General features: G+C 35.5%; 1 protein-coding gene across 2 annotated transcripts in view; it reads left to right on the top strand.

The window, feature by feature from the left end:
* The first annotated feature begins 12 nt into the window (after nt 1-12).
* Nucleotides 13-12,838, top strand: part of MMUT (methylmalonyl-CoA mutase) — a 32,631-nt gene continuing 19,805 nt past the window's right edge. Inside the window, exons 1-6 of one of the 2 annotated variants that reach the window (XM_024247953.3) lie at nt 13-112; nt 3,988-4,411; nt 5,434-5,801; nt 7,255-7,412; nt 9,741-9,912; nt 11,784-12,032. In XM_024247953.3, the coding sequence (XP_024103721.1) occupies nt 4,027-4,411; nt 5,434-5,801; nt 7,255-7,412; nt 9,741-9,912; nt 11,784-12,032 (1,332 nt within the window). In that variant the 5' untranslated portion in view covers nt 13-112; nt 3,988-4,026. 2 annotated transcript variants of the gene reach the window in all.

The raw sequence follows: 12,838 nt of genomic DNA, 5'->3' as shown, positions 1-12,838 counted from the left end.
GGAGGGCGGTGTCGGCCTACGCCCCCAGAGTTGTCCGGCTGGCGCTGGCGGTGGCGCGGTTTGTGTGGGCTGGGTGAGGGCGGGGAGGCCTGGCTGTGTGGATCTCTGACAGGTGAGGCGGGGGACGCAGAAGTCTAGCCGCCCTCTCCCACAGCGGAGTCCGAAACAGGCCTACCAGTGAGTAGGACGTACACCTTTCAGATCGCTCCATTCTTCTGGCTCCTGTCCCTCCTCTACCCCTGTATTTTGAACTTTTGTCCTTTCTCTTCCCCCCCCTCCTTTACTTCTGTCTTCTTTACCTTCCTACTGTGACGGGATCCCACTCTCTGCCTTCTCCTTAGGTTTAGATTTTTACTTCGACCAACCTCTCGTTTTGGGCGAAGTCCCTGGCAATTCGGAGGTACTTCTGGAAAGAAGGTGCTTTTAATACTTTAGGGGCCATGTCGTTATCTTCTCTGGCCACCTAAACACCCTGAACTGTTCCCGTTGGCAGAGGTCACTTTTTGTATGGTTCCAAAGGGATGCTCCTGCTTCATGGCTGCCTCCCTTCTAGGTTGTGGGTTATGTTATTGTCAGGGTTTTTCTAAGAGTTTTCGGGACTGAAAGTGATTTTCTGTGTGTAAACAGGATTAAGAGTGTAAACAGGGTTAAGAGTGAAAGGTAGACTAGAAAAGACAGGTCTAAATTGACATAAAAGCTTAAATTACTAACTCGTTCTCAGTTTTGTCTAGAAAGAAGGTCGTCTTAGGGAAGCTCGAAGCCCTGGATAACTTATGTGTGTAAAGTTTTAAACCACTTGATGATTTTCTCCCAATATAATTTTGTGTTTAATAATGTACTTATGCTAATATCAAATATAATTTTCATGCCCTATGTTTCCATCTCCAAACCCAACTGGTTGAACATCAAAGTATCTTCTTGAAGTATTAATGTGCAATCATACGTCAGCAGCCAAAGCTTGAAACTTATTGGTTCAGAAATCTTTTTCTCACTGATTTGTTTTTGAGGTATGGGGGTGGGATTAATCATTGCTCTTTAATTCATTTTAGTTGTCAGTAACATATTTGCTTTGCATGTTGCTTCTTTGAATGCTTGAGGCCTCTCTTGATGGTCTTCTGAGAAAATTCGGAGGTCGTATTGCCATCCGCAGTAGTTGTGTTTTTATCTAAAAATGGTGTCTGTTTCCAGCCTCCACCAATTCACATGTGATTTTCAGGAAGTCACTTATACGGGGCTCTTTTCTATTAGTTGTTCAGATTTAGGAAAGCCCACGTGAAATGAGTGTGATATTTCCTGCCAACAGTTTAGTCTCAGGTGGTTTTAAAATTACCTTTTACAGGATTACTATTGAAACAGTTTAGTTGTAGCTTCATTGTTTTTTTCACCCACCTTTTAAGCTAGTAAATGTAGTGGATGGCTTGCAAAAAATGGATGACAAAGACCCCATGGATTTAAAGAATAAAAATCATGCTAGTATTAAAAAATGGAAGGTTTTTTTGTTTTGTTTTGAGACGGGATCTCTCTCTGTTGCCCAGGTTGGAGTGCAGTGGCACGATCTCTGTTCACTGCAACCTCTGCTTCCCGGGTTGAAGTGATTCTCATGCCTCAGCCTCCCTAGTACCTGGGATTACTGGCGTGCGCCACCATGCCCGGCTAATTTTTGTATTTTTAGTAGAGACTGGGTTTCACCGTGTTGGCCAGGCTGGTCTTGAACCCCTGACCTCAAGTGATCCACCCGCCTCGGCCTTCTGAAGTGCTGGGATTGCAGGCGTGAGCCACCATGCCCGGCCTCTTTTTTGTTATGTTTCCATTTAGACTTTGTTCTATGTACTTTTTACATAGTTGAACCTATTGCATTTACAATTATGTGTCTTGAGTCTTTTACTTACTACTTGTTGAGTTTGTTTCTCTTTTTTTGGGAAACTATGCATAACACATTTTTAACTTTTTACTTATACATATATTTACAGAAACTGCATAAAACATAACTGTATAATTTGATGAATTTCCACACAGAATATATCCATGTAAGTGGCAATCAGATCAAGACCATTATCCCCAAAAGCCCCTCTCTTGCTCCTGTTTCATTCTAGCAACCATAAGTAACCATTCTTCTGACTTCTGACATCAAAGAACACATGGACACAGGAAGGGGAACATCACACTCTGGGGACTGTTGTGGGGTGGGGGGAGGGGGGAGGGATAGCTTTAGGAGATATACCTAATGCTAAATGACGAGTTAATGGGTGCAGCACACCAGCATGGCACATGTATACATATGTAACTAACCTGCACATTGTGCACATGTACCCTAAAACTTAAAGTATCATAATAATAATAATAATAATAAAAAGCTTAGTTTTGCTAGCTTTCTAAACATATTTTAATAGCCACATGAAATTCTATCATTTGTATATGCTGTAATTCACTTATTCATATGTTATGAGATACTTATGATTTTCCTAAGTTTTCTCTATTAGAAATAAAACTATAGGAAACATCTATTTTATATATTACTACAGAAGCTTTCCCAGGAGTAATGTTCCTCAGTGGAATGGCATAAACATTTCTGAAGCATTTCATATATATTGACAATTTACTTTCCAAAGTAGTTAAAATAGTTAATACTCTCACCAGTGGTTTATGTCTCTTATTTAACGACCCCATAATAAGTGTTGAGTATTTATTTCATTTAAGCTTTAGTAAACTGATAGGTAAGAAGTGGTATGGAAAATAAAATTTGAAACTCCCTTTACTTGTTGCCTTATCCAGTATAAAACACATAGTATAGTGAATATATTAGTGTTTGTATCTCAATATCTCTTTAAACAATAGGCTCTATATGTATAGGCTGTATGACTCTGACAAGTTTTAGTAATTCAGGTAAACAGTTTACTGCTTTGTGAGGTGGGGTTTTGATCAAGTGAATTTATTTCTCTGAGACTCAGTTTCTACATCTGGAAAATGATGATGCTGAACCCAGCAACCTAGTATAAAAGTCTATGCTAGTTATCCAGAATATGCAGCTCTAATGTTGGAGCAGTTTATAAACTAGCACAGAAGTAGATTACTGAAGAGGCCATTTAGCTCACCTTATGGGTGCTGGGATGAGTTGTGAGCGTATTAGTTAAATGCAAGGACTTTGAAACAGGCTGCATAGGTTCCAATCAGTGCTGGCTCTTCTGTGCCTCAGTTTCCTAATCTGTAAAATGAGGATAATAATGGTACCTACCTCTTAGGGGTATTGTAAAGATTAAAATTGCTACTCTCTGTGATGTCTTTATAGCCTTCTATGTTACTAGCACATGGAAACGCTGCAAATTGGAGATAGTGCCTTAGCTGAATTAGCCAGAGAAGAACATTTTAGGCAGAAGGAAGAGCAAGAGCAAATTCAGAAAACTTTGACATATGCGCAGCCAACTGTAGGTAATCCAGTATTTCTAGTGAACAAAATGCATAGAGGACAAAGACAGAGATGGGTCTGAGGGGGAAACAGAGACCAGTTCATGAAGGCCTTGAATGCCTGTTTGTCTTATTCATCACATTTTTTGTCCAATACCCAACATAATGTCGGTCATAAACTGATATTTAATAAAAGCATTTTGAATGAAAAAATTAATTAGGCTGTAGTATATCTTCCACATGATACAGTGTCTTTGAAAAATTCCATGGGGAGTGTGACATAGTCATATTTACATTGATGTCATTGTATGGAAGGGATTCGTATTGAATGGAGTAGAAGGGGGGTAAGACTGGTCAGTAAGACCAGCTAAGAGGCTACTGAGGAAAAAGACTGGAACTAGAGGACTGATAGTAATTGTAGAGAAGAGAGGCCAAACTTATAAAATATCAGGTGCAGGAAGCAGAAAAGGGGAGGAAATGAAATCAGACTAATACATCCTCTTTCTTTTCTGTTCCTTCCTTATCAGTAGCTCCTATTTCCCACCCCCTCTTCTAAATGTTTTTACTCTATGTTTCTTTTTCTAGGTCAATTCTTATTTCTGTTGGGTGTTTCCATGCTCCATCATGTTAAGAGCTAAGAATCAGCTTTTTTTACTTTCACCTCATTACCTGAAGCAGGTAAAAGAATCATCAGGCTCCAGGCTCATACAGCAACGACTTCTACACCAGCAACAGCCTCTTCACCCAGAATGGGCTGCCCTGGCTAAAAAGCAGCTGAAAGGCAAAAACCCAGAAGACCTAATATGGCACACCCCAGAAGGGATCTCTATAAAACCCTTGTATTCCAAGAGAGATACTATGGACTTACCTGAAGAACTTCCAGGAGTGAAGCCATTCACACGTGGACCATATCCTACCATGTATACCTTTAGGCCCTGGACCATCCGCCAGTATGCTGGTTTTAGTACTGTGGAAGAGAGCAATAAGTTCTATAAGGACAATATTAAGGGTGAGATTTTAATGTAAGACATAATATTTATGATAAGACATATACCTCCTAGTTTTTTATTTTTTGGGGGTTAATCTCTGTAAAGATGATATTCACTCTATAATTTTGTAGTTAAAGACTATACTCTGAAAAAAGTAGATTTTTTTAACTTCTGTGGTCAAAAAGATAAGTGAATCAGAATAAGGTGCTAAATTTTTGAAAGAAAACAACACTTACGTGCACATTGTTTAAAAGGAATTAGGTGAGGTGAAGTTGCATGAAGAAAAGAAGACATTAGCTTTGCCTTTGAAAAATGTTCAATTAACATTGTTGGGATAGGGATTGGAGAGGAAGATAGTTTAGATGATGCCCAAAGAGAGTGTAAATGTGATAACGTGGTACAAACATATTCAGTGCAATCTGGCATTCATTCACTGAAAATTATCTTAACTATTATTTCTTCTTTCTAAGCTGTAATAAAATTGTACTGTTTGAATACTAAACTTGTAGATTTATAAGTTTGTATTGCCCATGGAAGGTTGAACTTATATTTAGTATAGACTATTTTAATTATTTAAAAATTTTGTACGATGGTCATAATTCTGTTTTCCAGAATATTGGAATAGCCAGGAATCCTTTGTGACCATATTAGATAAAAGAACAAAAAAGTAAGCAAGCATATAAATGCTAAGTTATTTTTACCATATATGAACAGCCAGATCTTTTCATGAATTTTAGAAATATTTCAATCAAGTACCATATCTTCAGATAGACATGAGATGATTGAGATTTGTTGTTTCTTCCATTCTTTCCTTTAGTGAGGTCTGGAACTAAATTTGTGCATTTTGGCACAAGGGAAACAACTGCCTCTCTTAAGAAGTGAAGTATCTTTAAGTTGGTTTTGACATGTATGAGCATAAAAATAGTTGTTATAAAAGTATACTGTTATGAGATGAATCAACATTTTTACTAGTGTTAAAGTAAATCATTTTACCTTGATTCCAGACTCTTGAATCTTACATTATTTTTCTTTATGTATTTAGCTGGTCAGCAGGGATTATCAGTTGCCTTTGATCTGGCGACACATCGTGGCTATGATTCAGACAACCCGCGAGTTCGTGGTGATGTTGGAATGGCTGGAGTTGCTATTGACACTGTGGAAGATACCAAAATTCTTTTTGATGGAATTCCTTTAGAAAAAATGTCAGTTTCCATGACTATGAATGGAGCAGTTATCCCAGTTCTTGCAAATTTTATAGTAACTGGAGAAGAACAAGGTGTACCTAAAGAGAAACTTACTGGTACCATCCAAAACGATATACTAAAGGAATTTATGGTTCGAAATACATACATTTTTCCTCCAGAACCATCCATGAAAATTATTGCTGACATCTTTGAATATACAGCAAAGGTATACTTTGTGGTTATTACAGGTTTTTCTATAGTTCCTTGAATGTAGGAATTTTTACAACATGCTATAACCGAATTTAAAAACTAAGTCTGAGTAATATAAATTTAGAATGTTTTGTTATTGTTACTTTTTGTTTTTAATGTACTAATTTTATGTTCTGTCATTACTTGCAGGAATCTGGGCAACAGATCTTTACTGTGTTTTCTTTATTCCTAAAATTTAACTCTGATAATTGTTAGATTCAGGGAGGTCTTCTACTTACATGTTTAAATTTCCCTCCGAAATTCAGATGCAATTGTGAAGTAGACACTGGTATCAGACAAATGGGGATTGGAATATCAGCTTTATTTCTGCTAAAAGCTGAATTGGAAGATATCACTCATCACTCATATCTGCAACCTCAAGGAGGTCCCTAATATTCACCCCTGAATTAGACTCATCTTTCCCAATAAGAATGATGGGAAAAGTCCTTCCATAGGGACACATTTTCCTCCTTCATTTTCCTGTGAGCAATTTGTTTATATTTCCCCCCATTATTCACACTTTGCTTCTTACCAGCAATGTGCTCCTTCTCCTTACCTACGTTAAAGTTAGACCATTATTTCATGGCACAGAGAAAATCATCATCAACCCTTTTTATCTCTATCAACCCTTGTAATTACTGTTATCTCCAAACTCTAGCAAGCATTGAGCAGCAAGCATTTTATGTTTGGTTAACTCTTGGTGAAGATAGTTTTTCTTGGCTGTGCAGGATATGTGTGATATACTCTACCTAACATGAAATTTTAGGGGAATAGTGGAAATACAGTTTTTGTAGTGATTGTGGTGGAAAGAACCTGTCTGGGATATGCTTAGTATTAAATGTCACAGTAAATCAAACTGAAATCTTTGATTTTTTAAAGCCATGCATTTTATCCCATTTTGTTTCAACATATAGTACTAAGAATCAAATCATTTTATTTTTTCTACTGTGTACTTATTCATGTTTGATGCCTTCATTCAAATTAGAAAATTAACAACTAGTAAATAATAATAAATTTATACATCTTCAGCAGATTAACCGAAAGTTTGGGTCTACAACCTCTTATGAGGTCCAAGTCATTGGTTTGGAATTAAAAATGCCTCATTTTGTTCTCAGGCCAAAGGTTACATTCCTAACCTCAGCTAGCTAATTCCACAATTTAAACTTTTAGAAGAATGGTTAGTACAAATTCTTGTCCACCAGGAAAATAAAGTAGGTACAATCCTCATGATGGTTCATGGACGAACCATTTAAATTGGAAAGCAAATTAAATGTAACAATAAGCATTAAATATTTTGTTAACATTATAAACTACCAAGTTTATTTGAGTTTAAGATCATTTTAAAATAATATTTATGCTTAGAAAGTGGATTTAATAAACCTTTTAATATTTTTACTTATTCACTGTTACAATTTTTTTTTTTAATGTAGCATATGCCAAAATTTAATTCAATTTCAATTAGTGGATACCATATGCAGGAAGCAGGGGCTGATGCCATTCTGGAGCTGGCCTATACTTTAGCAGATGGATTGGAGTACTCTAGAACTGGACTCCAGGCTGGCCTGACAATTGATGAATTTGCACCAAGGTAAGTAAATTAAACCTAGATATTGTTTCAACATTAAGAAATGCATAGGACCATTTTGTATATTGATAAAATGAATTTATAAATATAAATGTCACGTTAGATTTAGATTTTCTTATATTTTATCTGAGTGATAATGAGAGAAAAAGCCAATATTTCTAATAAAAAATAGAATTAAATTTGGCTGTACTTCTTTGTAAATTCGAGGAGTATCTTGTCTCCAGCTATTTAGAGAACACAATTAAGTTGCATGTTTTAACAAATTACATTAAAATGTAAACATAATGTTGAGACAGTTTTTTCTAATTTTTCCATTTTAGAGTATAAAATTCATCTATTATTATTATTTTTTTCTGTTGCACTATCTAATGTAATGTTTTGGGATCCACTGTGCTGTTGAAACATTTGTTTCACAACAGTTTCTTAATAATGTTGTGTGAAAAATATGGGAAAACTTAAATGAAGTTTATGAAATATTTAAATTTTGAAGTTGAAAGTCATTCAGTGGTTCAGTCAGTACAGCAATCACTTGCTAAGCTTTGCTGTGCCAAACACTAGCCTACATGCTGACAATACAACATGTAGAAAACATAGCTTCTGCCTTTAATGTTTATAGACTACTGAAATGCTCCTTTATAGCAGGAATTTGTGTACTTACTACTGTGACAGCAGTTCCCAAAGTGTGGTCTAAGAACAGTTGGGCGTTGCTAAGGCTCTTTCTGGGATATTTGAGATCAGAACTGTTTTTATGCTTATATTAGAGCTTTATTTGCCTTTTTCACTTTCATTTTCTCAAGAATTTATAGTGGTGTTTTTCAGAAGCTACACGATATGTGATATTGCAACGGATTGCAGAAACAGATATGAGACTCCAGCTGTTTTCTCTTAAGCCATACATTGAAGAGATTTGCAAAAATGTAAAACAATGATGCTTTTATTATATATATATGTAGATTTTAAGAAGCATACTTATTTTTCATAAGAAATGTTACTAATGTTAACATGTTGTGGGTTTATTTTGATTTGATTTGATGATTATTGAGATAGGATCTTGCTCTGTTGCACATGCTGGAGTGCAATGGCATGATCACTGCTCATTGCAGCCTCAGCCTGCCAGGCTTAAGCATTCCCGCCACCTCAGGCTCCCAAGTAGCTGTGACTACAGGTGTGTGCCACCAAACCTGGCTAATTTTTAAATTTTCTTGTAGAGATGGGGTTTCCCTGTATTGCCCAGCTGGTCTCAAACTCCTGGGCTCAAGCTATCCTCCTGCCTTGGCCTCCTAAAGTGCTGAGATTCTAGGCAGTAGCCACTGTGCCCTTCCTTATTGTTACTTTTAAATGAACTAGTAAATAAAATATTGATAGATATTATACAAATAAAGAAATAAATTCTTTGGAATTTTCAGTGAGTTTTAAGAGTAAAAAGGGAACCTGAGATCAAAATATTTGAAAACTGCTGTGTTAAGAACTTCTTTCAAGGCTGGGTGTGGTGGCTCATGCCTGTAATCCCAGTGCTTTGGGTGACCAAGGTGGGCAGATCACATGAGGCCAGGAATTCAAGACCAGTCTGGCCAATATGGTGAAACCCGGTCTCTATTAAAAATACAAAAATTAGCTGGGCATGGTGGTGCTTGTCTGTAATTCCTGCTACTTGGGAGGGTGAGGCACAAGAATCGCTTGAACCTGGGAAGTGGAGGTTGTAGTGACCCGACATTGCTTCATTGCACTCCAGCCTGGGCAATAGAACAAGACTCTGTCTCAAAAAAAGAACTTCCAAAAATGTGTCAGAAGTAGATTTGCAAGCTTTGTGCCTTTAGAGACAGGCAAGTAAACTAACTGTTTAAATCAGCACAGAATATAAGATAAAAGGGAGAGGTGAAGGGCACAAACTGGAGAAGTATATGCCTAGACCAATGCACAATCATTCTCTTACAAAACACTTTCTGGCTATTTAAACAAAGCAAATTTGCTGTTTTATTTCATTCATAGGTGACTCCTGTCTTACATATTGAGTATTCCTAAACTATATATTTTTAAATAAATTGAATCTTTATTTAATGAAGGACACAAGAAGAGATTCTTTCATTAAGAAAACCAATTACAAAGTGAATAATTCTTACCTGAAACAAAATTTCTCCCATATGCATAAAACTGTAATTTTATGTTAGGTTTAAAGTTACATAAATATATGTGTACTGATCTTAATTCAAATTAAGTTGTTTGACATTAAAATATAGACCTTGATTTTCTAGTGTGTGATACAATTAGTTTTATTTTCTGCTCTATGTTGTTAAGTTTAATTAAATTCTGGACCTAACATTACTATTTTAGGTTGTCTTTCTTCTGGGGAATTGGAATGAATTTCTATATGGAAATAGCAAAGATGAGAGCTGGTAGAAGACTCTGGGCTCACTTAATAGAGAAAATGTTTCAGCCTAAAAACTCAAAGTCTCTTCTTCTAAGAGCACATTGTCAGACATCTGGATGGTCACTTACTGAGCAGGTATGTATATAATTTAAAATGTAGAATTTTAATAAAGTTATATATGTATATATATTTTTCTGAGCAATGTGGCACAAGCAGGAAATAGATTTAAGAAGCTATCTGTTAATATTTGAAATAATCAATATTCTGAAGCATAATGTATACTTAGGTTTGTAATTATACATAATATAATAAATAAATAAATAAAAATTGTCTCCCTCTAGTGGTTAACAATATAAAATCACTTACATCCTAGCTTCCCTGTAATGCTGTAACAACACTTGTAAAAGTAAACAAGGCCGGGCGAGGTGGTTCACGCCGGTAATTCCAACATTTTGGGAGGCTGAGGCACCCAGCCTGGCCAACCTGGCAAAACCCCGCATCTACTAAAAATACAAAATTAGTTGGGCGTGGTGGTGCATGCCTATAATCCCAGCTACTTGGGAAGCTGAGGCAGGAGAATCACTTGAACCTGGGAGGCGGAGGTTGCAGCGAGCCGAGATGACGCCACTGCACTCCAGCCTGGGCAACAAGAGCAAAACTACATCTCAAAAAAAAAAAAAAAAGAAAAAGAAAACAGAATTTGATGATGAGGAAGAAGCAAAAGTCATAAGTTAATACTCATATAATTGTAAGAGTTATAATTCTTAACATAAAACCACCTATTTAAAATTAACTATATATACACATACATATTTTATGTGTTAAAGTTATATGTTTAAGCAAGCATGCAAACAGACTTTTTAAAGACTATTTTTACTTGGGTAATTTAATTTGTTCTCTTAAAAATTGTATAGTTATGGCCTTGTTTTTATACATGTTCTGTTTACATATGAAATTATTTTGGTACATTTAAAAATAATTTATATGTGCAAAGTCACATTGCTTTTATACATTTAAATGTTGAATAATAACTATTATAGTCTATATGAAATATAACTTCAGGTTCTTATAAATGGAGAAATAGACCTGGCACAGTGGCTCACGCCTGTAAATTCCAGCACTTTTGGAGGCCAAGGTGGGCAGATCACAAGGTCAGGAGATCAACACCATCCTGGCTAACACGGTGAAACTCTGTCTCTACTAAAAATCCAAAAAAATTAGTCGGGTATGGTGGCAGGCGCCTGTAGTCCCAGCTACTCGGGAGGCTGAGGCAAGAGAATGGAGTGAACCCAGGAGGCGGAGCTTACAGTGAGCCGAGATTGCACCACTGCACTCCAGCCTGGGCGACAGAGCGAGACTCCGTCTCAAAATAAATAAATAAATAAAATAAATAAATAAATAAATAAATAAATACATGGAGAAATAAGAGATTTTTAGGGTTGGAAGGAACTTTAATAATCATTTTTATTTTAACCTGCTAATTTTTCAGCTAAAGAAACTGAAGTTCAGAGAGATCCAATGACTTGCCCAAATCACAATTAGGCATACAATAAACTAGAACTCAAATTTCCGATATCTCAGTTCATTGTTCATCTGTTTTATTAACATTTATTCAGTGCCTGTTTTATACACATCATTGTGGTAGATACTGTGAGGTAGACAAAATAATCAGGAGAGAGTGAATTATGAAATGAAGGACTATATAATCTTAAGTAGAAAAAGAATGCATTCTTGATATACTTATAGAAAAGTATTTAGGCAATATAAAAGTAAGCACAACAATATCTGATATTTCAGAAGATTATAAGAGGCACTAAACACTGACTCTGACTCTTCTAATTTTGGCTTCTAAACTAATTTGTCTAAATTTATTTGCTATTCTGAAGCTTAATATAGAAATTGACATAGAAAATATGCAGCAGTTGCTGTTTAATCATGTTGCTGTTTATAGTTGCAACATCTATCACCTGTTTCTTTGAGTTTTTGTTTTTTATCAAATATTTTAGGATCCTTACAATAATATTGTCCGTACTGCAATAGAAGCAATGGCAGCAGTATTTGGAGGGACTCAATCTTTGCACACAAATTCTTTTGATGAAGCTTTGGGTTTGCCAACTGTGAAAAGTGCTCGAATTGCCAGGAACACACAAATCATTATTCAAGAAGAATCTGGGATTCCCAAAGTGGCTGATCCTTGGGGAGGTTCTTACATGATGGAATGTCTCACAAATGATGTTTATGATGCTGCTTTAAAGGTAAGTTTTTCCACTTTGCAACTTTGTTTTCAGAATTTACAGATTTATAAAGATTTATAGATTTTAAAACTTCCAAGTCAAGATTTATAGATTTTAAATTTATAAATCAAATCACTTACAGATTTATATAATAATTTAAACAATGTTTGCAAAAAAATTCAGATTTGATTTTATAGTTTTCAAAACAATCCATTTAAAAATACATTTGTATTAAAGTATTTTATTTAAAGAATTAAAATGACAGCTAGTATTAAAAAGCTCATACAAAGAACAGCAGTTTTTGATCATCCACTTGTTTTTTCCTGCTTCCTGGAGTAAGATACATACTTCTTTGCTTATTTTTGTTTTTATCTGCATAGTTTAAAATCACATGTATACTGTTTCTTCTAATTTTATTAACTGTAGACATTACACATGAGACCTTAGACACTATCTATTGCTTTCCTAGTAGGGTAGTTTAGATTTTGGCTGATTCATACCCCTACTTTTCCTCCTCCCTTACTACCAATATAATTATATCTCAATATAATCTTTTCTGAATTCTAATGTTCTCATTTGACTTAAATTGTTTTTTCTCTATTTCTGCTCACTATTGCTGTTCTTTGACTCCTCTTTGCCATTATAGTAGGAATATATTTTCATTTCTCGTCTGTTTAATTCTGAATCTTGAATCCCATGTCTATCTCTTGGTTATTTGGAAGTACATCTCATAGAAACCTGCTAAAAATGGTACATGGGAGATAAATTATTTGAAACTTTGCCTGTTTGGGAATGTCTTTATTCTATTTTTATAATTGATTAATAGC

This window comes from Pongo abelii, chromosome 5 (genome assembly GCF_028885655.2).
Source record: "Pongo abelii isolate AG06213 chromosome 5, NHGRI_mPonAbe1-v2.0_pri, whole genome shotgun sequence".
Lineage (NCBI taxonomy): Eukaryota > Metazoa > Chordata > Mammalia > Primates > Hominidae > Pongo > Pongo abelii.
This window is presented reverse-complemented; position numbering and strand designations above follow the sequence as displayed.